This window comes from Nematostella vectensis, chromosome 1, assembly GCF_932526225.1.
Source record: "Nematostella vectensis chromosome 1, jaNemVect1.1, whole genome shotgun sequence".
Classification (NCBI taxonomy): domain Eukaryota; kingdom Metazoa; phylum Cnidaria; class Anthozoa; order Actiniaria; family Edwardsiidae; genus Nematostella; species Nematostella vectensis.
In genome coordinates, this window is record NC_064034.1 from 11,728,600 (window position 1) to 11,754,900 (window position 26,301).

Here is a 26,301-nt window from a genome sequence, read left to right on the forward strand (position 1 = left end):
GTTACCAGTTTCCACGCCGCTTGCAAAATTGCATATGGCGGAAAACGTTAATGTAGCGCTAAGCGCGTTCAAAACTATCAAAATAACTTGATTTCTTCAGAGATTCCCGGTTAATTGCCCCAAAATACATTCATCAGCATGGTAAGTTTTTGATTTTTAAAAATAGAATGCTTAGATTGGATCTGTTCGGTTCTTATTTGACTTACATTCACTTCACGACCTTGCTTTGACAAATTGGTTTCCTTTTTCCACAGGCTAGAAACGCTGAAAAAGCGATGTAAGTTGAATAATTGCACAAAGTATTCTGTTAACTAATTTATTTGTAGTTGTTTTTGTTTGGCTAACTTTAGTACAATTGGACAGTCCAAAATATGGTGTAGTCACAGAAAACTGGGATTAAAAAACAAAATCATCAAACATATCCAAAGCTCCCCTCCCCTCCTAGTTTTGTGATGATTAGGTTTCAGGAACATGGCGTGGTTTCAGCCAAAATTCCATGGATATGAAAAGAACAGGCAAAAAAAGAAATCTCCTAAGGTTCCCTTCCAGACACACAACCAGGTTTTTCTTTTCATAATAAAAAAGACCCACTTTTTGGCAGTTTAGGAGAGTGCGTATGGTCTCGGATCACCCGCCTAACTGCACATCTGGCCTTCTTCCCTTCCCTAAAAAGTGTAGATAATGAGATGGTAGAACAAGGCAATGTTCACTCCGCATATTGCTTAGATCTAGAGGTTCATAGTACAGGTATCTCTCCGTTATAGGACCATGCTGTCAAGGTGGTATGATGTGCAAAGAAAGGAGGCAGGCAAAGGAATAAAGGTACTTATAAATAGTAACGAGGTCCTATGTTTGAAAGAAAATAAAACTGGTTTTCAGTAAAGGCCAGCACTTGATTTTAAAATATTGAAAATTAAACAGCAATGATAAATAAGAGAAAACATAATAGTTTTTTTTAACTTGAGTAAATTTGTTTTTTCCCTAGCTTACACAGAAGTATTTGTGACGACTCACGCAAAAACGTACCTTAAAGCTTCTCAATTCCGCAAATTAACCCGCGAAACGGGCGCGAGCGTTCTGCGAAACGAGCGCGAGCGTTCTGCGAAACGGGCGCGAGCATTCCGCGAAATAAGCCCGAGCAGTCCCCAAGATAGGCGCAAGCATTCCGTGAGATAGGCGCGAGCTTTCCGCGAGATAGGCGCGAGCTTTCCGCGAGATAGGCGCGAGCGTTCAGCGAGATAAGCGCGAGCGTTCCGCGAGTCAGGCGCGAGCTTTTGCAAAACGGGCGCGAGACTTTCGTTGTTGAGTCGCGAGCACATAACGTAACAATCGGCAAAAGGGCTGAATCTTTCAATTTCCAAAGTCGGTGAAACGCGATAGACATCTACTGAGGTCTATACATTAGAAAAAGCCTCTCTTAGGATAGAAGTAAACATCTGAATAGTATTCAGACACAATAATGCAAGTATTTGAGGCAATGCGGCATGTTAACATGTCGTTGTTTTTCAACAAAGACACTCGAACAGGGATGCTTCCTTTGTTTGCGTTCGGCTCTATATAATTGAGCAATGTAGCGATTGCGACAATCTTTATTTCAAAAGAAAGCTCACATATCGGGGAATCTTTTTTTGGGGGGTCTGTTTAATACGCGAGTTATTGAGCAAACATAAACTGGCATGATTTAGTCGTCGCCGCCGCTACACATTAACATGTCGTCGTTGTTCAACAACGGCGCCGCTTCCTTGGTTTGCGCTCGGCTCCATCTAATGGAGCAATGTAGCATTTGCGACAATGTTTATTGCAAAAGAAAGCTCACATATCGGGGAATCTTTTTTGGGGATAACATATAGCAAAGATCTCATTTGGAATAGAGATCTTTGTGATAGGTGAAGCTTGAAACCGATACGAGTTCCAAAACGCATTTCGCCTTTATTACCCAATACATTACGAATTCCTACGTTACTTCACCAAATTGTTCCGCCAAAATACAACACTACATAAGGACATATTTCTTTTCGTTTTCAGTAGCACTAGAACGATCAGTGATAGTTTGATATCGGGCTTCGGTAACCCTTTGTTTAAAAAAACAGTCACCAAAAAGACTTTCAAGAGTTCATGTCAAAAACTGTCATCCTTATTCCCCGAATACACTACTTATCTCTAGTAATTTACACAAAACTGTCCTTAAATTGCCAGGCTAACTATTTCGTATGTATTTGCGATTCGAGAGCGAGTACGATCTGTGAAAGTTTGTCAAGGTGCTTGGGTACTCTTCTAAAAAAGCTGTAACAACACAAATTCTAGACAAAGCCGTCGCTCTGTGCTGGTAAAAAAAAATAGTCCTTTCGAAAAATCGGAGTTGAATAAGGATCAACTTGCTGGTCGCTATTCCGTGTCTTTTATAAGATACAACCTGCAAGTTGTGTTTAGCAAGTCGCGAGGCTTCCCGCGTTCCGCGAGATAGGCGCGAGCTTTTCGTTATTTAGGCGCGAGCGTTCTGCGAGTTGGGCGCGAGCTTTCCGTTATTAAGGCGCGAGCATTCCGCAAGAAAAGCGCGGGCACTCTGCGAGAAGGCCACAAGCTTTCCGCAAAACGGGCGCGAGTTTGGTCGTACGTTTTCGCGTGAGTCGTCACATTTATGGTTACCTTGGGCCAAGCAGTTTGTTTCTTTTCTAAAAAACAGCAATCTTCAAGCCAATTTAAGGTATAACACAGTTGTAGTAAGTTGGTTTAGAGCATTTTCCTTATCTGTTTAGGAAAGAAGACCTTTCTTGGCAACTGAATGCGATAATCTCCAAGAAGCTGAGAAATGGAGGCATCAGGTAATATAATGAATTTATTGACTCCTGCATGGACAGAGTGGTCCCTAAGGAATTTTTCCACAAATTTGCTCCCACTATTTGCTCCAACTATTTAAAACCCTAAACAACTTCCAGGTGGAAAATAAGTATGTTCATAACTTTTGCTCATTAGATAATCCGAGAGGTTGCAAAGAAAGTGGCTCAAATTCAAAATGGTGAGTTGATATTGTTTTACTATTACAGATAACATTCTAATTCTCACATATATTATTTATCATTTTTGCATTAGCTGGTCTTGGTGAATTTCGCATCCGTGATCTCAATGATGAAATCAATAAGTTGTTGAGAGAGAAGCGCCATTGGGAAGACAGGATCAAAGAGCTTGGAGGGCCTGATTATGGGGTGAGTAATTTGTACATTTAGTGTTTTGAATGGGGAAGAAGGATATTCCTATAAAAAAAGCCCCTTATTTGTTTTGTCAAAATGATACGGTAGATACGGTAATGGTTAATAAGAGCTGTTAAAGCTCAGTGGTATGGGCTGTCCTTTTCAAGCCAGTGTTCGAGGGTATTTTTTACTTTCCCTTTTCAGTATAAATACCTGGCCCTCTCGAGGTTGACTATTGTACTGTATTTATAACACTATTTCTCTTGCTCTTGGTTAAGAATGAACCTGTATTGGGATACTGGGCTGGGGTACCATGCTCATTGACAGTGCTTGTACACAAATTCACACTTTATATTTAAAAAAACATTGTCTTTAGAAAATTGGACCCAAAATGCTTGACCATGAAGGGAAAGAGGTCCCAGGAAACAGAGGTTATAAGTAAGTTAAGTAACATGCATGAAATGAAAATGTTATTGTACAGATAGATACGTAAAATTGTTTACGTAAATTTTATTGTACGGTAGATAGGTAAAATTGTCTGTGTCTTGATATGAGATGATTCATGCAATACACACGATGAAATCATAATTGTGGCATTCTGTTTTTATCCATATAATAGTAAATAAATAAACGAAAAACTATTTAACAGGTACTTTGGTGCAGCAAAAGAGCTTCCTGGAGTCAGAGAACTATTTGAGCAGGAGCGTAAGTTGCCATAAATAAGCCTTTATAGATTAGTAAATTCCTTTTCTACAATTCCTAGGCCATCTCACACAAAAATGGATTGGACAAGAAAATTATGCAGCTTTCATGCCAAGAAATTCATTGCTGAGGACATTTTTGCCATGCCCTCAGCAATTAAATGTGGTTTTGGATATAAACAACACAATAATTTGAAGCCAAGAGAATTTTAGGGCAATAAAAAAGAGAAAATATGATTGAGGTGGAAGAAAATAAGTCCCCAGAAGTAATTGACTGAGAAAGCTAGAAAATTGACAGTCTTCAAAACCAGGCATTTTGCTTTAATTTCTTTCTTATCTCCTTCACTTTGATAAAATCCATGTTTACATTTCGTGTTTCTCTTCAGCTCCTGCACCTCCAAGAAAAACCAGGGGGGAGCTGTATAAGGATATTGATGCTGATTACTATGGTTACCGCGATGAGGATGATGGTGTGTTGGTGCCTATAGAGCAAGAAGCCGAGGAAGAGGGTGGGTGTTATCATGATTATTATCAGAATACATTGGATATATTAAACTCACTATGTTAGGTCCAAATTTCTTTACATACTGTACTTCAGTGAATAACAAGCTACATAAGATACTTATAGTTAATATGATACACAATCCATTTAATTATTTTGAAAAGAAAAGTCCAACAGATTATGGCAAAGACATTTTTGTTGTGAGAGCGATATTGATTGGCTTGATTGACTTAGACATGATTGAAGCACTTAAAAATGTGAAAGGTTAGTAAATCTGTAACTTTCCCACATGTTACTCCACAGAAAACTGTATCCTTTTTCTCAATTGGGATTTAATGCCTTATTATAAGGATGAGGATGAATGATCTGCTTATAACTTTGCATTTTCAAGTTTTATGACTGATATAGAGTCACAATAGTAAATCGATTCATAAATCCGGCATGTGAATCACATACACACGAATATCAATCAGGAAAGAGATGATGTAATAACAGTCATGTGGTCCCACAAATGTCCCACAAAGTCGGCAATCGGGATGGCAACTCAAATTGCAGGAAAAACATGTACAGTTTACTATGAGGAAAGAAAAACAAAAAGCAAACAAACCACATACAAGGGCAGTTTAAGTCCTACCATTAAACTTGTGTTTGATATTATCCTAGGTTACTTTAACCCTTTCACTCCTGGGAACGTTTGAGCAAAATTGTAAGAAAAACAGACTGAAAACAGAAACCTCCCCCACCCCTATTTCAAGTCCAACACTACCAGTTAAGCTAAGCTACCGCTGACCCAAGAAGGTATGCCTTGAAGTTTCCAACAATGCACTGTGCCTTTTCTTTCTAGCGACTGCACTGCTACAGCCTGTTGCTTGTAATTTGCTTAAAAATTACAGTTTTTTCACATCTGGAGAGTGCCTTAGGACATCATAAAGTCTATTTGGGCATAATTAATGCTGTGCTTATGGATGTTTGCATGCTGAGGTTGATTCAATGGGATAATTCCTTGTAAGGGCTTCACCAAGTGAGAAAGGAATTTTCTCTAGTGAATGGCCTCATACTCTCCAATGTGGGCCATCTTTGCTACCCAACCTTATTCAAAAATTGTTTTCAGGCTTATTCTGGGTTCCTTGGACCTGGAAATGTTTTGTTTGGCTTCAGGGCACAGAGACTTATAAAAAAAACTGTTATGATTCTGGAGGAGGAGATTGCCAGCCTGTCTGTCAAGGTGTTTCCAAGACTCCGATGATGCAGTGCAGGCATGCAAAATAGGCTAAACATGGTGACTCGCTTCTAATGGAGGTTCTAGAATTGATTATTGTTACTGGTTGCTGTAAAATGGGACCTGACGGAGTGCAATAAAAGTATCTATTTGTGACTTGATCTGTGTTTGCTTGTTTCTATTTGTAGTTCAGAATTTTGTGTCTTTTTTGGTAAGGAAACGTTTCTGAGTTTAAGCATTTGTTTACGAATTGATCAGAAATCAAGGTTGATATTTTGACAAAAGAGTAAATTCTATTACATTTCTTGGATGCGCTTTTGAAGGTCGTCTATGCCTTGGAGAAATCCATGAGTATCCGGGTCTGGTGATGTTTAGTTTGCATTTCTGACATTTTGGAGTTGGGCCTATATTTTACAGGCGTCTCAGGGCATAATAGTAATGAAAGACTTAATTACATATAAAAATGAGACTGTCATTTGTACTTTTGCTATAAATCTTGACGTTTGCCGATAAAAATTGTAGTTTAGAAGTCAGGCATAAACAGCGAAATTGGCTTTCTCTTCTACTTTTCCCCACACTTAAATCTCTGACAAAAATAACTTTGGAGACACATAAACACATAGTACCTACCGAAGAGAGCACCGCTTTATCTTATCATTTCCAAGTTTTCGTATTTTGAGCTGGATTTATTCCGTTTCCATTCAACAACGATACTAGTAGTTATCTATTTCTATGCTTTTTTACAAGATTTTCACCAAGCTTGGACAACAAGACAAGTTCCCATCATCTTAGGTGACCGTGTTTTATTTCCCAAGATGCAGGAAAACCCCTAATGTCTTTATTTTAGATAAATCTGAGCAGGACTCACTGACCTCATCCAACATGTTGTACAATTTGTGGGACTTTTGTGGGACATCTGGGTTGCACTTTGCTGGCTTTTATTTGCTGCTTTCTGATTAGATATTCGTGCACACGTCCGATCTATGAATTCTAGTAACCCTTTAAATTTGATTTTTTGCCATTGTCGAGAGTGTTTTTTAATGCGGGTTTTTGTAGCGATTTCCAGAGCCATGGATGAGTGGAAGAGGAAAAAGGAGGAAGGCCAAGTTGAACTAGAAGATGAAGACGAGGAAGACATTTATGCTGTAAAACCTGGACCTGAGGTATAGACCCTGTTAACAGGGACTTTTTTTTTAATAAGTACTTTGGAGCGAGCTATTCTTCTAGTAGTAAAAGTAGTAGTAGTACTAGTCTAGTAGTAGTACTAGGCTATTGTTACTGTGTATATGTTACACCTCATCAATTAACTGTTTTTACACACAGGGTGATGACGAGGATATGGATACTGAAGAAGGGGCAGAGAAGGAGCAATCTTTTGTTGCACATGTCCCAGTACCCTCACAGAAAGAGGTGAGCTTGGATACTGAAGAGAGCTGTAGCTAGAACGGGTGTCATAAAGTAACTATCAAGGAGATAAGGGGTAATGCTAGCCAGGTGACCCCTCCCCCTCACTAGGTAGGATAGGGAGAGGCAGTAAAAAGCTGTAGATAGATTTGGCAAGGGGTTGTAACTAGCAGATGAAAGGGTGTCGTTAGCAAGTAGAAGAGGGTCCTAGTAAGATGGGGAGATGCTGTCCATACCTGTGTGGGGGTCATAGCTAGCAGGGAAGGGGGAGTTTGTAGGATAGCCTTTAGTAGGGCCATTTCTGATGCCACTTTCTGATCCCCACCCCCTTGGGAAAATTGCTGATCCAAAACTGACCCCACTGCTCTTCTTCCTTATGCTGACTAAATAATAGACGGGTATACCATGTATGATGCTACTTTGGTTTGAATTATCTAGGGACAGGTTCAAAGGAGGGGCAGTTCCATTGCCATTGGTATATATTTTTTTATAAATAGGGTTAGCCTATTTTAATGCCAGATTCAAACAACCACACAAAACTGAAGTTTTATTGTAGCACACATGCTTTTATTTTGTTTAACTTCATTTTACTTCTTTTATTTAAATGTACAATATTTTATTATTATTGATTTTGCTAACAATATTCCTCATAGAACTAGATAAGGATGAAAAGTTTCAAAATTTATAAGATATGATAATTTTTTTTCAGGTTGAGGAGCTTCTTGTTCAGAGAAAGAAAAGGGTAGGTTATACAAGTTATCTTTTAAATAAGTTAAATTGTTTGTTATTTACACATTGCTCTTTTGCGAGTGTTACTAGATAAACAGATCATTCCCCTAAGGTTTCTCTCAATCATTGCAGGATGTAAACATACTGACTTCACCTGTAAGGGTATCATAGAGGGTGACTTGAAGCAACAGTCCACTCTAACTAATCCCTTTTCCTCCTCTCAGGAACTGCTTGACAAGTATGCCAGTGAAGCTCTCATGCAGCAAAGTCAAGAGGCCAAGGCACTGCTGGGGTTATAGCCTTGCTGAAAAGATCTTAACCAAGCAAAGGTCCTTGGGGCTTGTCAGTCATCACAACTATGCTTGCATTATGCCCAGAGCCAGACAGCTATGAGTTGGGGTTTGGGACCTTGGGGCTTGTCACTCGTCACAACTATGCTTGCATTTGCCCAGAGCCAGACAGCCATGAGTTGGAGCTGTCTATCTACTCAGAACTTGCCTATGCACTCTCTTCACTGATGCAAAATGCATCATTGCAGATTTAGGTTGAACAGATCACTATTTATTGTATAGCCCTCTTTACAATGGGGTATACATACCATTGTTACTTGAATGTGACAGCTTGGCAGTTTCTTGTCTACTTAAACGTGACAGCTTGACAGTTTCTAGTCAGTAATACATTATTTTTGTACACAAATTACCTACATAAGCCTCTCCTTGACTGTAGCTTTTTAGCATAATAACTTGAGACTTGACCTGGCTGCATAGCAATAATGCTAGTAGAAAGTTTTCCTGTCTAGCCATGAAATGATCACTAGCATGCCAGATAAACACAGCTTTGCTGGACCTAGCGATTGAGGTGGCTATGTCAGCAATGATCGGTGATGTTGGCGCTCTGCCTTCTGTTTGAAGGGTCTGCACCAGCAATGATGGGTGATGTTGGTGCAGTTTGCATAAGATGTCCCACATCCAGTCACAGCCGATATAACTCCCGGTTAGATCATGACCACTAAACAAAATGTAAAATAGTAATTTTTCTTTGTATAAAGCAATAAAAAGATTTTCTGAAGAAATCTGACATTGTGGGTAGCCTGTAAATAGTCGTTTATCCCACCTCCCTCATCCACTAAAACAAAAAAAGACTCGGAAGTTCACATTTTAAAACACATTCCGTTGCTTTTTTGGGTTATTGTTGTTGAGAAAAATGGGCTAAATATTCATTGACGAATGCCTTTTCAGGGCCGTAGCAGGGGGTGGGACACTGGGGGCACGTGTACCCTCCAATATTTTGAAAAATTATAAGGAAATGACCTATGGTTACGTATAAAAAAGAGTATTATTGTTTTATAGCGAGATCGCGTGTCTCAGTAGTTAATTACTTTTCTTTAAGTAATTACAAAATTCTGCTTGGTTCTAAAGTATGATAATGACACGTTATTTTTATAGCGCCAAATTACCTTAGGCAAGCTGATTGCTAAATATATAAACGCTTCAACTTGTGACGTCACGCGGAATATTAACTTCCCGCGTTTTTAGATGACGTACTTCGGTTACGACAAACTCGATGTGGGCGAGCTGTGATTATTATTGTGTTAGTTTAAGCGTAGCCTACACACTCCATCAGAAAGTATAAAACATAGAGTGATTATGAGCGGCTTTTAGACGTGACAACTTGGTCAGCTTCTACAGGAAAGAATCTAAAGAAGCTTCCGTTCTTGGAAAAAAAGTAAGAGATGAGATTATCAAAGTTTACAACCGTTAGACAGGGGTCTTATCGGGTATATTTACTTATACAAACTATATTTATTCATAAAAAATATTGCCAATTATGACAACTCAATAATCGTAGGTTTATGCGTCTTGTGATTCTAAACATTTCCCTAATTATTTCCACACTTTTCACAACACAGCCACAGGTGAATAACAAACGACCATTTATCCTCTTTTAGTATTAGCCAATCAAAGGCGCGATACCCGTCACGTGGCATAACTATGCAGCTGAGGGGACGCATGGCTGTAACCCGCGAGTTTTAGGTGGCAAAATGGCGTCCACCGTTTTGCTTTTAAGTTTTCCAATTTAGTCTTTATTTTAACTCTTTATTTTCAAGAAAATAGGCCAGGGAATGGCGAAAGAGCTGAAGTTAAAGAGCCCGGCTGGGGGTGATTCGTTGGTGTATACATGGCCGCTAAACAAGGTAGGGGAAGTCGGAAGCTTCCTCCTAGAAAGCGCTCTCGTCTGCTTTCCAATCCTTATGGTAGCTTTTTTAGTATCTGAGCAAGACTTCTTACCTGTTTATTGTCCTCAGGATGGAAGAGATGACGCTTCAGAGATCGTCGAAGCAATAAGGTACCGATCGATTTGCAAGTAGACACTTAGTACTAACTTCAAACAAGGCAGTTATTTTTTTCCCGAAGCTCCATCTAAAACCAAACACAACCGCTTTATCTTCTCAGATGGGTGTGCGAAGATTTTCCCGAGCTCAAACTAGCCGTTGAAAATTATGTTCTAAGCAGCTTCGATCCTGAAAGGTAAGATCTGTTACATCTACCTTGCAGACTATGCAAGAAATTACTCAACAATTATTTTAGTGCAAATTACATGCAAAACACTGCTTCGCCGGTGCATTCCCCTACAAATGCGTAGAGACTCATTCCCTCTTGCTGGAATAAATTTATAAGGTAACACATTTTTAAAATTGATTTAGCTATGAGAGTATGTCGAAACTCTGCGAGCGATACAACAGAGCGATCGATGGTATTTTACAATTGGTAAGTTCCTTACGAATTTATTTTATAAATTTAATTCGCGGAATGTTTCGCCAAGTTCACCGATTTACACTTGCACTTTATAATTATTCTTGTTTCCGGGTTTGCTAGCTAGTGAGCGACGAATTGACGGGGGAATTCTAGGTTGAAAATTTGCCTGTTGAAATTGTCGATTTTAACCGCTTGTTTTCGATTTTTGAGTTTCGTGATATCTGAAATGGCTTTATTTGGAACGCCTCATTTTTTAATTTGAAAACACGTGTTTCACTAATGTCATTGGTATTGTTTTCAAATCCTTTACACACGGTATATAAAATCACTTAAAGATCCTTTTTACCTAACACAACTTGTCTAGGCTTTGCTATGTCTAACCAAACTGATATATTATGTTTTCTTTTCCAGTTAAACATTCCTAGAATTTGTAATAAGTTAATCAAATTGTTATGTCCAGATTAATGTTTACATTCCTATAGAGAAATATGAATCATTTAATTCAAATCAATTTTTATTTGTCTGTCAAATATTTATCTTAAGATCATAAGGTGCTTTTGTTCTTTCTAGTGCCTCTGTAAATAATACCATTTCTGTACAGTGTAATCCCTTTGTTTTAGCAGTATATTCTAGCAGGTGCATTAGTAGGCTGTAGGCTTAATCAGTTCCAATTGTTGTTAATAACAATCCTGTTGACATACAACCCATTTTGTCATTCCCACTTTGTGTATTTTTTCAAATCAAATTTTTTACCTATTTTATTTTTGGAGCATAATTTGTTTTTTTGATTAACCCTTGTTACATGTGTATTGTTTTTATAAATAACCCTTCTTACCCCTCTTATGTGTATTGTTTTTACACTATCTTTTTTATTTTATTGTTGTGGCATTTTTTATTTATTTCATAGTTTAGCCAGTTGTACAGAAGAGCCTCAATATAACAATAGTTTATGTAACAATCAGCATTTTGGGTCCTGGCAATGATCAAATTAGTACGATAGAATTTATCGATTTAGCAATTCACCCTCTCTGTCGCTTGCCCTATGACAAGAGCGAAATTCCACTATTCTTGTTGACTGATTTATATCAGAGGCTCAAACAAAATATTTGTTTATGTTGCTCTAGTGGAAGGGAAGGGCTCCGCCACCTTGTATAGGTATCCCACCCTCTACTGATCTACTCCGCCACATCATACAGACAGTCTATGCAAAGGCTGTCCGCGACCCAGAGAAGCTGAACTCCTATGAACCATTCTCACCAGAGGTAATTAATGTTTTGATGTTTAAAGTTACTGGCATTTGAATTATGGCTCAAAAGTCTTAAATTAAAGTCCCATTGTTAACCCTGGATTGTGTGATGTAGTCTTAGCACAACTCAGTATTACCTTTTAGAATTGATAGATTTAGCCTATCTTTACATTTTTTTCTCTCAAATAATATCTGCTTTGTGAGCCTTTTATAGCTCCATCTTCTAGCTTAAGTATTCCATAGCCACTATCTGAATTCTCATATGCGTCATTGTGCTCTTTGAACTTGAGGTGTATGGGGAGACGTCATTTGACTTGGTGGCTCAGATGATAAGGGAAGTGCCTATGGGAAGAGAAAAGACATTTATAGACTTAGGAAGCGGTAGGTTTTCCTCAGTCTACATCAGCTGGTTCTCACATTGGCTTGTAGTTAATTGTTCTCACACTACCAAAAATTGTACTTGCTCTGGCAGTATGTGTTGGTTTTGTGTCATATAATACAAATATCCTATAACCAACCATACTTGATTACTCACTATCTACTGGGAATGAGAAGGTACAACCGTAATGCGTTAGTGGTGTATTTATCACTGTATGCCTGAGTTTGTACATTAGTGTCATGTGATGAGGAATTCGATGGCTTTCACTGTTGTATTGTACTCAGACATTTAATATGTGTCAAATTTAATTGTTTTTTTTTTACACTCTTTCTATTTTTATTGATATTTTGATATTTTTTTCTAATAATTCTCAAGGGGTTGGTCAAGTGATTCTTCAGGTGGCTGCTTCAGGGAATGTCAAGGAGTGCTTTGGGGTAGAAAAAGCTGATACACCTGCTAGATATGCAAAGGTGCGCAATGTTTTACAAGTTGTATGTATTTGTCCGGAAATTACAAAGTATGAAGAAAAACAGGCAGGCAGTTAGTAGTGTGTGTCCTTTACTCAATGGTATGGGATTTGGGATGGTATGGTAACATCTGCTATTAACTGACTAAAGTGGTGTTTCTTTTTTGAAAACTTCAAAATTTGATGCGCTCAAATATATCTCCATAAGCACCTCTTTTAGTAAGGCCCCTACAAAAACAGAACCTTATTAAACAGGGCTGTAGCAGTTGGTGGGGCACTGGGTGCACTTGATGCACCCCCCCCCCCCCCCCCCCCCCGATATTTTAAAAAAATATAAGGAAATGACCAGTAGGGGCGTGGCTGTTTGGTGTTTGTGTATCATACCCCCCCTCCAATAATGCTTGGCCTGCTATGGCTATATTATAGACTGTAAAAAATTGTTGCTTACAGTTCTTTTGTTTCAAATACTTGGTTACTTCAGGAGATGGACAGATGTTTTAGAAAATGGATGCATTGGTTTGGCAAGACCTACAAGCCATTCACAGTAAGTTATGTACTTATTCCAGAAAATACTGTGAATGCAAATGACATTTAAGACTGGCTGATGCTTTAAGACAAGTAGGTTATTTATCCATATTTATATGGGTACAATTGTTATTTCATGGCATTTGCCATTTGAGCTGACAATATTTCTTTGAAAATGATATCCCCCACAAACTTCTAAACTGTTGATTAGGATCAGCTGGGGCTACCAAAGGTAGTTTTATCTCTCTATTTGTTAAAATACTAAGTAGTCCAGATGACCATTGCATTTCATGAACACTTGCTAAATGTGAGAGCTTATCATATTATTTTTCCCAGTTGGTAAAGGGAGACTTTCTAGATGAGAAAATGAGAGAGAGACTTACCACAACAGAGTATGTATTAGCTTATTGCTTGGTTATTTGACTATTTGTGGCCTCTGTTCTACATCCTGACATTCTCTTCTTATTTTCAGCATTATTTTTGTAAATAATTTTGCCTTTGGTCCCTCTGTGGACCATCAACTGAAAGAAAGATTTTCAACTATGAAAGATGGTGAGTTTAATGTGGTGTCTTGATGATTCATACTTGTATTATGTGTAAAGCTGTGGTCCATTTCAACATGCTTGTCACTTGTCCTTTGTTTTGGTTTTTCTGCCTCAGGAAGTATGATTATATCCTCTAAGGCTTTTTGTCCACTGAACTTTAGAACTACAACTAGAAACCTTTCAGGTATGTATGGCAAATGCTTATAATATAGTGATAAGATTTATATAGCATGTGATCAGGAAATTGTTCAAAACGCAAACATTGTGAAATTTGTGAAGACAGTTGTTTGACAAAATGTTGTTGCTAACCGGGTTTGGGACTATGGGGCAAGCCTTCATGTAAATGGGTGAAAACTAATGAAGCACCTTGCTGCATTTATTAGCCACTGCTACCTCCTCTACATAAGTCTGAAGTTATGCAGTGGCTAATATATGCAGCTAGGCTCTTTAGTGTTTTTTACCCATGCTTACATGCGGGCTTGTCTCGTACAGTAGTCGCAAGGCCCGTTGACGATAACCTTTTTTCAAACGACTGTGTGTGAAAAGGAATACAATGTATTACTTTTTTCATACACTTGATATTTGCTGAAAATTTATCTATAGTTCATTTGCTCGTAGTGTCAAATAAAGATACATAGCTTTATCTGGCAATAAAATCCTTACTACAAGAAATCCATACAGATCATGAAATCCATACACCTGTATAACTAATGCAAAGTTATTGCAATTGCAAAACCCATAAATGGGCAATCTAAGTATATATAATTTTATTTAGGACTTATGCATGTGTCCCAGGTATTGCATGGTTTCTCAATTACTTTACCTGCATTATCCTTGAACTCTGTTTTCATTTATCATGAAACTTGGGTTAAGTAATAATGCACCATCAATATACTGTACCCCCCCTGTCTCTGATTACAAGAGAGATGCCAATGTGGCTTGTTGAACAGGGATGGGAGAATATGCTCAAAAGTTAAGCAATATTCTATTCTATTCTCATAAAGCCCCTGCGAACAGAATTGTTGACAAAAAAATCTTTACTACTGTTTTGCTTGCTGAAAGATGCTTTGTCAGTATTTATGTTTTTTGATTGTTGCTTACAGCATCAATCAGTTTACAAGAACTGAGCCGACAAGAGCCCCAACCACTGCCATAGACATAAGAATCTATTAAAATATTTAAGGGGTTTTAAACCAGTCACATTCTTGAAGAATCTTCCGAAAAAGACATGCTGCTTTTTCATTTTTGATATATTTTTTACATATACCTTTAAAGATCATTGCTTCAAGAAGCCCAGTTGCTGGGAAATTGTTACGCAGTTGACAAGAAGTAAACTGATGCAATTGCTGGTTTAAGCTATTATTGGCCCTATCCTTACAGCCTTGTCTTTTCCAGATATTGGTACCATCTTGCATGTTACTGAGCTGAAACCTTTAGCTCGTGCTGTGTCTTGGACAGGGAAATCTGTCTCATACTATGTGCATGTCGTAGATAGGAGCTTGGTAAGCATGTTTTTTCTATGAATAATATCATAATATTTATATTTTTTATTAATGCCATATATTCGCTTACTGCTCCATGTTGCTTTACAATGCTACAGTGAAAATACTACAGAAAAATCAATATTTTTTATAAAGATAAGTCTTAAGTAAGAGATTTTATAAGGGAGAGGGTGCTGCCTGTCTTAAAAAAGTAGACTGGGAAATGGATTTGCTAGACTCTAAGCAGTCACTGCCGTGTCAAGCATTTCACACACAACAACAGCAACTGTTTTGGTGGCTTGTACCTGTGCTCTGCTGTTATGTGAAAACTATCAAGTCAGGGCTTTTGGAATTAAGGGTCCGCAGTAAATGGCCATGCTGTTGCAGCTACCCTGCCTATTGTGGCGAAGCTAATAAAAAAAAAAATTCGCTGAAAAAAAACTCAAAATTTAGCGGGATTCTCTGCTAAATTACACGCAAAATCAATCATTACGCACTAAATTACGCTGGATTTTGCTATACATTTTTCTTTAAAAATCAAAATTTTGCAGGATTCTTTACTAAATTACATGTTAAATTACACGGAATATCAACTGTTACGCCCAAACTGCATTTTGTACCGAAGGAAAGCACAAAATAACTTGATAAGGTTAATTTTTTTTGCGTGAAAATATCTTAGGCGAGTTTTCATTGGCACCTAGCCACCAGCCAATTAAAAAAGGTATTTTATTATTAGTTCTAGGCCTTCACGGTTTAGCAAAAAACGCCTAGTCATTTTATTTGTTTTCGAAATTCAGTTCGAAATATCGCACTCTTACGAAGATAATCTCTCCTTTTTTTACGAGAAATAGAGGTAAGAACCCTAAATGAACACATCAGCTGTGCACTTAAGGTACTACCAGAGGCTATTTCCTGGAAATTGTTAACCAAGTTTGAGCTGTAATATCTTCTACACAAAAAGCCGAATTCCTTTGAAACTTCAGTGAAAGTTTAAGAAGTTATTCAGGTTTATAGGAAAAATATTTTCGAGTCAATCCGTTTGAAAATGCGAAATCTGATACCCACAATCTGTGAGCCACGCAAACTTCATCTTCGTGGCAAATTTCATCTTCGTGGCAAATTTCTCCGCGACTATGCAAGCTATTGATATAAAAATTCCTTCACAAATACCTTCCTTAGTTATTAAAAAAAAATCTAGCCGGAGTGTGACACAAAATGTTCATTTGAATTTTTTTGGGAAGTGAAATAAGAATGTTAAAAATCGAAAATCAACCCGCATTCGAAGAGAAGTTGTTTGATGATGTTGCTCTCCTGTGAGAATTTAGATTTTGCAGTATTCTCGCTTGTCTTAAAATTTCATGCAGAAATATTAAAACGCTAGTAAAATAGCTAGAAGCAAACTTGGCTACAAATGTGTTGTGATGCTTCTTCAGGCTATTAAAGCGAGATTTTTCGCTAAAATTTTTCGCTCTATATGGGCCTATAAACTTTATATGGTCAAGCTACTGCGTGCTTTGTTTGGCGGGAAACTGACTTGAGGTGCGAATGGATGGTTTGCTCTGTTCGCAGCATGAGACATGTATCGAGTGACACAAGACCTCTTATTACTGTACATCAAAAACAAATGGACAGATCAAGGCAACAAAACATAGAATTGCGGTTGTGAAAAATTTTGAAGTCACTTTTCAATGTCTGACATTTTTTTACCTTTACCTTATAGCTGGAAACATTTTTTGCGGACCAGAAAAGAAGAAAGGTAAGGTATCCAAATGCTTCTGTAATTTTTTTTTCCTTTCTAATTTGAAAATTATAAGTTGTTGGTGTGGTTGCCGTGGGTTTTATAGTACTGTGCTTGTTTATTATCATTTCTTCACTCTGCATGTTTTAACTTCACCATATATACAGTAATTAAAAATTTGAATCAAAGTGGATTTATTTTTTATCAGGAGGGTAAGGACTTCAGTGATGTCAGCAGCCTAAGTGAATCGGCAACAAGCCGAGCTAACCTGGACGACCTTGACGATGTAATGATGGGCGTGTCCACGCGGCAACAATGGAGTCAGCTCATCAAACAGATTGAGTCTACCAACAGTTTTAATGTAGAGAGGGCTCGTGAACAGGCCAAGATGGACAGGAAAGTGAAAGGAAAGATGCCAGAAAAGGAAAATGGAGGGGACATCCTTAGTAAACTACAAGTATGTTGCGTTCTAATTGTGAATAGTGAACTGCCTTAGCTTTTATCGATCAGACCTTTAATTACTAATGGATTAAGTACTGTCTTGATAATATAAATAGGAAAATTCTCACACGTTGTATATGGTCTTATTTCTCTAGGGATCCCGACCAAGTGCAGCTCAAAAGGTACGGAGGAAGTACAAGCAACAGCAAAAGACAAAGCAGAAGTTCAAGAACAAGAAAGACCGCCCTAAAGGTGGAAGGGTCACAAAGAAGGCCATTAAGCCTTCTCTCACCAGGTTGAAAGACAAGAAAGTAAGGAGCAAGCCTAAGGTTTCTGCCGCTGCAGCACTTGAAGCAGCAACAAGAAGTGCACTTCAGGTGTGTGACAATGGCGAAGAACTACAGTACAACATCATTACATTCAGTCTGCTGTAGGCACAAACTCAGCATTTTTTGAGGGGTGTTTGCAGTCATAGGTATCAAATAAAAGTAGGATTGTATTGATGATCCTTCAAAAAGAAACTAATGTGGTACACGCATGTTCCCCCATGCCACCTTACCCTCTTCTGTAGGCTTCTTACTCTGTCATTTCCTTTGTCAGAACCTGACTCCAAAGTTGCCATCAGAAAATGGTCTGCGGCTGCTGTCTGCCACTCCACCGCCTGTCTCAAACTTGTACCGTGCTCAACCAGGAGATTGGCAAAAACAACATAAGGATCTTCCAGGATTATACAACCTATTAGGTATGTTTTATCTGTCAATTGCTTGTTTATTGTTTTTTTCTGGGACAGCCAATTTACATCAGTTACAATGTAGATCAGTTTGCTTTAGTCCTTTGTCAAGAAAAGATTTGTGTGTGAGCACTCCCACCAACAAAGAGAAATTCATCTATTATTTCATTTTCCCACTGAATAATGTGTAATAAATGAAGGACCTTTTAGTTAATTGTTCAATAGGGGACTAGCCCTAAGAGATTGGTAGATTATTGTAACTTTTTCTGAATTATGGCACTTAAGAGCCTCAGTTTACCACATACTTTACATAGTCTGTCTGTCTGTTTGCCTGTCTTGTTGACTGCACATCCATCAATCATAATTTGGTTCATTCCATTCATCCTTATTTTTTCTTGTAGAAATGTCTTGACAACATTTTTTTTTTCACTCTAATCTATTTTGCCCTTTAATTTAAATCATACATACAGCATTCTTTTTGCAGAAATGTTCCGTCAGCAGTATATCCAATTTTTCAACCACATGCTTACACCTTCCTATACTGAGAGTATCAAGCTGCAGATTGAACATGAAGAGGTAAGGCACAGGAATATCTTTTTCTTTGCAAATGTAGTAACAAATTTGTCAGTTACATGGCTTATTCATACAACTAATGGAAAGAATCTGTGAATGTCTTAAGAACTGATGCCTCCTTGCCCAAGATGTCTTCTCACCCAAGATGCTCTTGTTACTCTAATTTTTTTAATACTGTACTTTTTCATTTTCAGAAAAGGAAAAAAGATTTTCTGAGTAAAATAAGTCAAATGGAAGTTCAGATTGTTGGCCTGCAGAAAGACGCACTTGGATCATTGGCTAAAAGAATGGATGAGGTTAGTTAATTGGGAACTAAATAGCAAATGGAGAAAAAACGTAGGCTAAGGTCACGGGCTATAGGATAGTTGGTATCTACAGGGGATGTTGGTGGTTGGATGTGTTTTGATAAGGATGGACCCATAATAACTGTCCCTAGTAACTGGTCAAGTCATGGGTAAGAAGACAAGCAGACGAGAGAACAATGGAAAGTGCATCTGTTTCCTACCCTGATAAATTCTAGTGGGGAAAGAAAACAAGGATCTGCTGGGGTTCGAGTTAATCATTTACCAGGCAGTGGCAGTTAAAAAGCATGCTTTTGAAAGTGGTACGAGGTAACGCGTAGGTAATATCCAGTTTAGGAAGGATTATGTGCTTTATTCAACACTAACAAGACATTAGACCTCATTTTGGAGTAAAGTTATCCAATAGCCCATGCTAAGATTTAGTTAAGGCAGCTAAACAGAGTACACAACACAAAAACAAAACAAAACACAAAACAAAAATGAGGTCATTTCCCATTTCATCTGTCCTGTAACAGCCAAACAAAATAATCATGAATATGTACATTGGCCAGATGTCCTTTTTTTTCTTAATTAATTATTGTTGAACTGTACTTTTGATAGTTGGGCAGCCATACCAAGTTAGTGGACAGTGAATAAGAAAACAAATTGGTTCCAAATAGTTGCTTAGTGGCTGAACCTGGATAGATCAAAGTTTAAAGTACATAGCTTCAACTTTATTGAACATGCTTGTGTCCCCCGTCACTCTCTAAATAACAAAAGTAGTAAATGAATCATGACAAGAAGCAAGAAATACTCACTTTGAAAGAGAAATCCAAAGCAAAAAGGTTCTGGATTATGTTGTGAATTTAGAATTGATTATTTGGTAACTTGCAGATTGGTCTTGGGGTTACCACTCCACGAGAACTGCTGATCAAAGCAGGAGAGCTACTGACCCAGCACAAGAAACTGAAGGAAAAAGTCAAGAGACTGGAGAAGGATGTTAAAGGTCTAGAGCGCAACAATAACAACAATATAAACAACAACAACAACAACAACAACAACATTGTCAAGACACAGGTGCGTTTTATTGCCTTTACAAGACATGGCAAGGGACATACACATGGTATTGTTATCAATGAGAAATAATAGGTGATTCCAGCTATAAGTGCGCATGTTCATTTTCATTCAGAAATGCCTAGGCCGGCTACCACAGCAACCAGAATGCAGCGCATGCGTTTGTATAGTTTGTTGGACAAATTTATCACAGTAACCTACATACTGTACATGCAGTGCGCGTGTGTTTTAGCTGGTATGGCCTTTAAGAGCAAAAATATTTCCCATGTTTTTTTTTGTCAGAACCAAAAATTGTAACTGTTTTCTAGGATATCCATTGTATCCAGGTTCCACTCTGAAAAAGTAGAAAAGAATGGAAAAGTAAAGAAGTAATGAGGAGTTAGCATTTAATGGAAGGGCTTGAAGAGGGAGTAAAATGTCAATAATACTTTTACATGTTTTTTGGAGGAAGGGAAAAGAAAATGGTGAAGAAATGTAAATTGATTTAGAGGGAAGAGCAGAAGTATCTTGAACATAAGTAAAATGCAAAGTATGGAGGCAAGAGTGGGCCGTATTCATTGTGAATAGAATGGAAATTGGAAACAGAAATATGTGACTGCTTGAGGGTGTAATATGTCTTAAAATTTTGAGTCTTCTGTGGCGTCAGTTTGAGGCAGGTATCCATACAGTATGTGTGTGTCATATTAGATGAATGAGTTGATTATTGCAAGTTAAGAGCTAATGCAAGACTAAGGGGCATAGTGTGATTATGGGCAAGGGCACACAATGAAGTGTGTTACCTAGAGTTTTTCTGTTTTATTAGAAATTTTTTTTTATTATTTTTTTTTTTGCAGTTGCCTCCAGAGGAAATATCAAAGCAAGACAAACCTGTAAATGGAGAATTCACTCAAACTGTTGCCCATCCGGTTAGTACACAGACATTCATCTTACTCACATTAGAGTGTAATAAGGTGGTTATATAGTGGTTAATGATTGAATTGATCACCAACCTGTTAAAACCTAAAGGCTTCCATAATGTAGTCCAGAATCTGACCAGACTCATTGATGGGTGTCATTGCTGTTGGAGCGGTTTTCACTGGGCTTCATGATAAAGATTATTAGAGCAAATATTAGCACATATTATTAGGGCATAGTAGCCTTAGTGGATCTGAATCTAATTACAGTTTTTCCTACTGTCACAGCCGCAAGCCAGCATCAAAATGCAGAAGGTGCTAATGAACAGTATCCACGAGGCTTGGGTACAGCGCAAGACCCTGATGGAGAAAATTAACCACATGGAGAGCGAGCTGGGAGGGACAACGCCTGGCACGGAGCCCAGTAGCCATGCTACAGGTAGAGGGGTACCTTGCACTTTAGATGCACCTTCTGAGAAGATCCATGGCATAAATGCCAAGTTGACATTCTCAGGATCTAGTCTGCCCCAGCACAAGGCACATGATAGCACTTTACCACAGTTACCTGGTAGATATGGCACAGTAGCATCTTTTGCACAGAAAGCTTTGTCACACATTACTCCATTAAGCCCTGATAATCACATTCCCCAAAAGACTAATGGGGGATTTTCAGGGTCTCAAAAGCGAAATCAGAAACCCACGTACCACACTACAATTGGTGGAGCTGAGAAAGTGCAAACTTGGTCACTAAATATGGCAGCACTCGCCCATCCGGGAATTCATTGTCTAAAACCCCAGAACTGTTTCCTTACAGACTCTACCAACAGTAGAGGAGTGAGTGGGTCAGAGCCAGAAAAGGCCGAGCAGTCAAGAGAACAACCGCAGTATGGAACGTCTGGGATTCAGCTCCTCTGTGACCTGTTGAATGGGACACTCCCAGAGCAGCCATTGTCGACCACTGCTGCACTCCCTCACCCTGTTAGCACTCCTATGTCCCTCTCAACACCGCCCTCTGCTTCTTCAACCCTTAGTAGCACCCAGGAACGGGTGAATCATCAGGCACAAGCACAGCTGTCAGCTTCTTTGGTGCCTGTGCAAGCTCACCAGACCTCTGCCAAGACTGTAGATCAGACTGCCATTGGCAGTAACAAGAGGCCTGGTAAACGTACATCCCCAGCCACTGGACATGGAAAGTCTTCACCAGCGAAGAAGCGCTCTCCAAAACCTGTCAACTCCCCTGTTGACAAATCCTCAAGGAGTTCACCCTTTAGTATCAGTCACATTGTGAGGACAAGTTCTCCCGAGTCTCAGCTTGCTGTTACTGCGAAGCCTACCCCAGTGATAACCAGCGCTAGTCCCCCTCAGCTGGTATCAAGTAAGAGGGACAGTCCATCTACTGCTAAACCCATCCCAATCTTTCCCTCGGAAATAGGTGCTCTAGACTCAGATAGCAACAGGGCAGAGCTTCTTCTGCATCTGTCTGGTAGCCGAGCAAGAGAGAGTCCGTCTAAGTTAATGGCGGATGCTTTGAGAAGTACCCCTGGGGCGACGCTTCCTGTGATTCATCACACACCTTCAATGGCCAGAGAGAGCCCTGGATCAAGAAAGAGCTCACTGCCTTCGAATTTCAGTATTGCACATTTAACAAAGGACTTGAACAGTTCTTGTTCTCCTGTAGCAACCCAGTCACCACAACCAACACATCACAGTCCTCCTGTCTCTCAAATTTCAGCACTGGCTGGATTAGAATCGCAGGTGAAAAGCTACAATGACCCACAGTGCCAGCCAAGAAGTCCACATACTGTGAGCCAACCTCAGGAACAGGGCACAAGAAAGGCTGCTAATTTCAGACTAACCTCCTCCTCCCCGGTCTTATCAGGCCAGGAGACTCTGAGGGATGCAAGTAGGCTTGCTACAAATGACAGACCCAATGTGGACATCCCACCATCTGTCACCATGCCTGTAAGTGAGGGCGGATACATGGTCATTGCGGATAGCCCATCAATGGCCACCCCTAAGAAACGCGGACCTGGAAGGCCGAGAAAGTATCCACCCAAAGAGAAACCAGCTAAGGTTGTCCCCCCTCCTGTGGAGGTGTCCCGAGATGAGGTGTCCTCTGTCATGTCACCCACTGGGAAGGTTGTTTCGTCAAGTGATGTGCCTCCTAGAAAACACAGCCCACCGTGCGTGTCTCAGTCGAGCAGCTTGTCAGTGCCGGTGCAAGAGCCGATTGTCGATGGACATGATGTGGAGGTCAGCAGTCTTCTATCCAAGGAACCCCTCCCGCAATCTCCATCCATCTCTTCCTCTGAGCACAAGTGTGGTGTTGCAGAGGATGCAGCCCCGACGCTTGTGGATAGCAACCCATGCTCTTCCCGAAGTCCAATACGCATGCCCGCCTCACCTTCATCTCGGGGAGGGAGCGCACCTTTGCCGTCATTTGATGCCATGTTTTCACCAACAAAACAGAAGTCATTCCCTCCTGCTCCTGATAGGTAAGTTGTCCTTTCTTCCCTTCGGTCTGTATTTCTGTTTGTGTCTATCCGTCTGTCTGTTCATCTGTCCACTCATCCCTTCCGTCTGCATTTCTATTTGTCTATTCGTCTGTCTGCTTGTCTGTCCATTCTTCCCTTCCGTCTGCATTTCTATGTGTCTGTTTATCCGTCTTTCTGTTCATCTGTCCACTCTTCACTTCCCTCTCCATCTCCATTTGTTTGTCTGCTTCTCTGTCAATTCTTCCCTTCCGTCTGTATTTCAATTGTCTGTCCGTGCTTCTTTTTGTTCATCTGTCCATTTTCCCCTTCCATCTGCATTTCTATTTGCCTGTCCATCCATCTATTTGTTCATCTGTCCACTCTTCACTTCCGTCCGCATCTCTATTTGTCCGACTATCCGTCTTTCTGTTCATCTGTCCATTTTCCCCTTCCATCTGCATTTCTATCTGTCTGTCCATCCATCTATTTGTTCATCTGTCCACTCTTCACTTCCGTCCGCATCTCTATTTGTCCGACTATCCGTCTTTCTGTTCATCTGTCCATTGTTCCCTTCCATCTGCATTTCTATTTGTCTGTCCATCCATCTATTTGTTCATCCGTCCACTCACCCCTCATCCCATCTTCTACTTTTCTATTCGTTTGTCTGTCCATTGTTCCCTTTTATTTGCATTTCTATTTGCCTGTCCATCCATCTATTTGTTCATCTGTCCACTCTTCACTTCCGTCCGCATCTCTATTTGTCCGACTATCCGTCTTTCTGTTCATCTGTCCATTTTCCCCTTCCATCTGCATTTCTATCTGTCTGTCCATCCATCTATTTGTTCATCTGTCCACTCTTCACTTCCGTCCGCATCTCTATTTGTCCGACTATCCGTCTTTCTGTTCATCTGTCCATTGTTCCCTTCCATCTGCATTTCTATTTGTCTGTCCATCCATCTATTTGTTCATCCGTCCACTCACCCCTCATCCCATCTTCTACTTTTCTATTCGTTTGTCTGTCCATTGTTCCCTTTTATTTGCATTTCTATTTGTCTGTCTATTATTCTATCCTTTTGTACGCTAGATTATTTTTATGAGTACCATCTCATTAGCGTTAGTTTGAAAAAAAACCTCTTCTTTCAGTGTACTACTAAATGACTCTCCCAAAAACACCTCGCCCAACAACACCTCGCCCAACAACACCTCGCCCAACAACACCTCGAGCAAAAACAACTCCAGCAATAGCACCTCACCTAAAGAAAAATCTAAAAGGTCTCCTGTCACCAAAGCCTCCAAGCCGAGAGGTAAGAAGGTTGCAAACAAGAAGCAAGGAGCTCTACGCCTTCTCATGCAGTACGACAGCGATAGCGGAGCCTCTGCGGCGAGCCACGACAGCGACGCCAACTCCACCACCAGCACAAGTCCTGTCAGCTGCGGCTACAGCCCAGACCGGGTCAGCCCTCAAGGGAAACTCCTCTTGCCCAGCCCGGTCGGTGAGGGGAAAACCCTCATCCCCAGTCCTCTCATGCTCGCGCAGGCTCGCGAAGTTGTGTCGAACGGGGACAATGGGAACAAACGGCGCAAGACACCCCCTGGAGGGAGTAAAAGGGCAAAGAAGAAGGACACTGGCTTGGAGCACAGCCAAGCGGCTTCGGCACAGGACATGACTCAGATCACTCCTGTTGATGAGGCGATCGCTCAACAAAGGACGCCCGCTATGGAACCGCTGTACCAGGCCGCGGGCATGCCTGGGTACCAGTACCCCACGAGCATACAGTACACAGGCGGATACAGCTACCCATCGGCGCCACAGCTACCCCAGAACTATGCGCAGTATTATGCGAACCCTGGGTACTACCACTGGGCAGGCAACTATCCCAGCATGCCTCCGAATGCATACCCGTACTATAACTACCCCAACGGGGGAGGGGACAGTGGTAATGGATATAGGTAGGGCTAGAATACTTATGTAGATCAGCGACGCGCTTTTTTGAAAATAGACGAGAAGGGGGTGGGGATAGAGCTGTTTTAAATCGCGCAGTGCACTTCAATATTTCTGGAGGGTATTTTACTTAGTTGATGGCTTCCTGGGGGGGAGGGTGGGGTGTGGGATTGTTTGCCATTGATCGCTCTTTTTTATTTTCTCGTTCGTCACACCCCAGTCAGAACGCATTAAGAAATGTCATTCCCTGTATCGCGGAAACATCCGTGAGTAACCTTTGCTGTCCTTCAAAGCGGGAGATATTTCATAAATTTCTCTATTTTTAAGGGCGTGGAGTCAGAAACGTACCGTAACAGCGCGTGTCGATTCATATTTTTCCATGTTTCGCTGGAAGGGAAGTTCAGAGGGAGGGGTTAATGCCTAAAATATAGCCAATGCTGTGACTATCTACTGTATATACTGTAAATGTAATTGAAAAGAAAGATGCATCATGCGTTATCGATGTCTTCAGATATTTTATTATTAAAAATGTGATAGAATTATCATAATTAGGCAATAAGCATCTGCCGCAAACATTGATAATTAAGTATAATTAGTGAATAATCCATAGGAAATAATGGAGTATATTTTACTTGACTGTGATCAGTCATAGCTCGGATGGATGGCTCGGATCTTAACTGACTAAATGAAGTATGTGTCTCAACTCCTGAATCGTGGGCGACCACACCCTTTCAAGGAATGTCTAATAAAATGATCCTAATGCGGACTGAGTTGAACCTGAATAAGGATTTAATATGAATATCCGTGTTTCACTTCTGATAATTCTGAAGCATGCGTTATCGATGTCTGTAACTTGCATGTCATACGTAATGTATTGTTTTACACTATGCATATGTCCCAGTAATGTGCACATGGGTGTGCACTTGTAAGTGGTACACATATGCTTTCAGGAAGCGCCGCTTACTTTTGCTGCCAAACGTCTCGATCTGCGCATAATAAAAATTTTCAAATGTT

At 39.9% G+C, this 26,301-nt stretch overlaps 2 protein-coding genes and 1 long non-coding RNA gene across 5 annotated transcripts; 2 read left to right on the plus strand and 1 right to left on the minus strand.

Annotated features, from left to right (window-relative positions):
• On the plus strand, positions 1 to 8,815 carry LOC5517387 (pre-mRNA-splicing factor ISY1 homolog). The gene is made up of 13 exons (XM_001637411.3): positions 1 to 141; positions 255 to 277; positions 765 to 822; positions 2,757 to 2,822; positions 2,974 to 3,016; positions 3,091 to 3,203; positions 3,565 to 3,626; positions 3,838 to 3,893; positions 4,276 to 4,398; positions 6,667 to 6,773; positions 6,934 to 7,020; positions 7,724 to 7,756; positions 7,968 to 8,815. The coding sequence occupies exons 1-13, from the start codon at positions 139 to 141 to the stop codon at positions 8,040 to 8,042; spliced, it is 849 nt and encodes a 282-aa protein (XP_001637461.1). The 5' UTR covers positions 1 to 138; the 3' UTR covers positions 8,043 to 8,815.
• Positions 7,555 to 10,415, minus strand: LOC125566553. The gene is made up of 2 exons (XR_007311568.1): positions 10,032 to 10,415; positions 7,555 to 8,751 (listed from the first exon to the last, which is right to left on the minus strand). It is a non-coding gene; the product is annotated as an uncharacterized LOC125566553 (long non-coding RNA).
• LOC5517386 (histone-lysine N-methyltransferase, H3 lysine-79 specific) lies at positions 9,292 to 26,301 on the plus strand. Of its 3 annotated transcripts, none has more exons than XM_032387411.2 (23): positions 9,292 to 9,468; positions 9,851 to 9,937; positions 10,049 to 10,089; positions 10,197 to 10,271; positions 10,448 to 10,511; positions 11,624 to 11,761; positions 12,036 to 12,126; positions 12,500 to 12,594; positions 13,072 to 13,134; positions 13,452 to 13,507; positions 13,588 to 13,667; positions 13,776 to 13,844; positions 15,056 to 15,162; positions 16,862 to 16,897; positions 17,088 to 17,336; positions 17,476 to 17,697; positions 17,921 to 18,062; positions 18,535 to 18,626; positions 18,818 to 18,919; positions 19,799 to 19,981; positions 20,812 to 20,883; positions 21,160 to 23,366; positions 24,489 to 26,301. In XM_032387411.2, exons 2-23 carry the CDS (start codon positions 9,866 to 9,868, stop codon positions 25,297 to 25,299), a joined length of 5,067 nt encoding a protein of 1,688 aa, XP_032243302.2. In that variant the 5' UTR covers positions 9,292 to 9,468; positions 9,851 to 9,865; the 3' UTR covers positions 25,300 to 26,301. The 3 variants fall into 3 exon arrangements, with proteins under 3 accessions (XP_032243302.2, XP_032243301.2, XP_032243303.2); XM_032387412.2 differs by lacking the exon at positions 9,292 to 9,468 and having other exon boundaries at positions 9,736 to 9,937; positions 21,160 to 21,310; positions 21,686 to 23,366; XM_032387410.2 differs by lacking the exon at positions 9,292 to 9,468 and having other exon boundaries at positions 9,735 to 9,937.

What these genes read in the sequence shown, in the direction of transcription:
- LOC5517387 (XM_001637411.3), top strand. An exon ending in AGAAACGCTGAAAAAGCGAT is followed by an intron (nt 278 to 764) that starts GTAAGTTGAATA and finishes TCTCCGTTATAG; the next exon opens with GACCATGCTGTCAAGGTGGT. An exon ending in AGGCAGGCAAAGGAATAAAG is followed by an intron (nt 823 to 2,756) that starts GTACTTATAAAT and finishes TTATCTGTTTAG; the next exon opens with GAAAGAAGACCTTTCTTGGC.
- LOC5517386 (XM_032387411.2), top strand. Translation starts at nt 9,866, where the DNA reads ATGGCGAAAGAGCTGAAGTTAAAGAGCCCGGCTGGGGGTGATTCGTTG. An exon ending in GAGATCGTCGAAGCAATAAG is followed by an intron (nt 10,090 to 10,196) that starts GTACCGATCGAT and finishes TTATCTTCTCAG; the next exon opens with ATGGGTGTGCGAAGATTTTC. An exon ending in AGGATTATACAACCTATTAG is followed by an intron (nt 18,063 to 18,534) that starts GTATGTTTTATC and finishes TTCTTTTTGCAG; the next exon opens with AAATGTTCCGTCAGCAGTAT.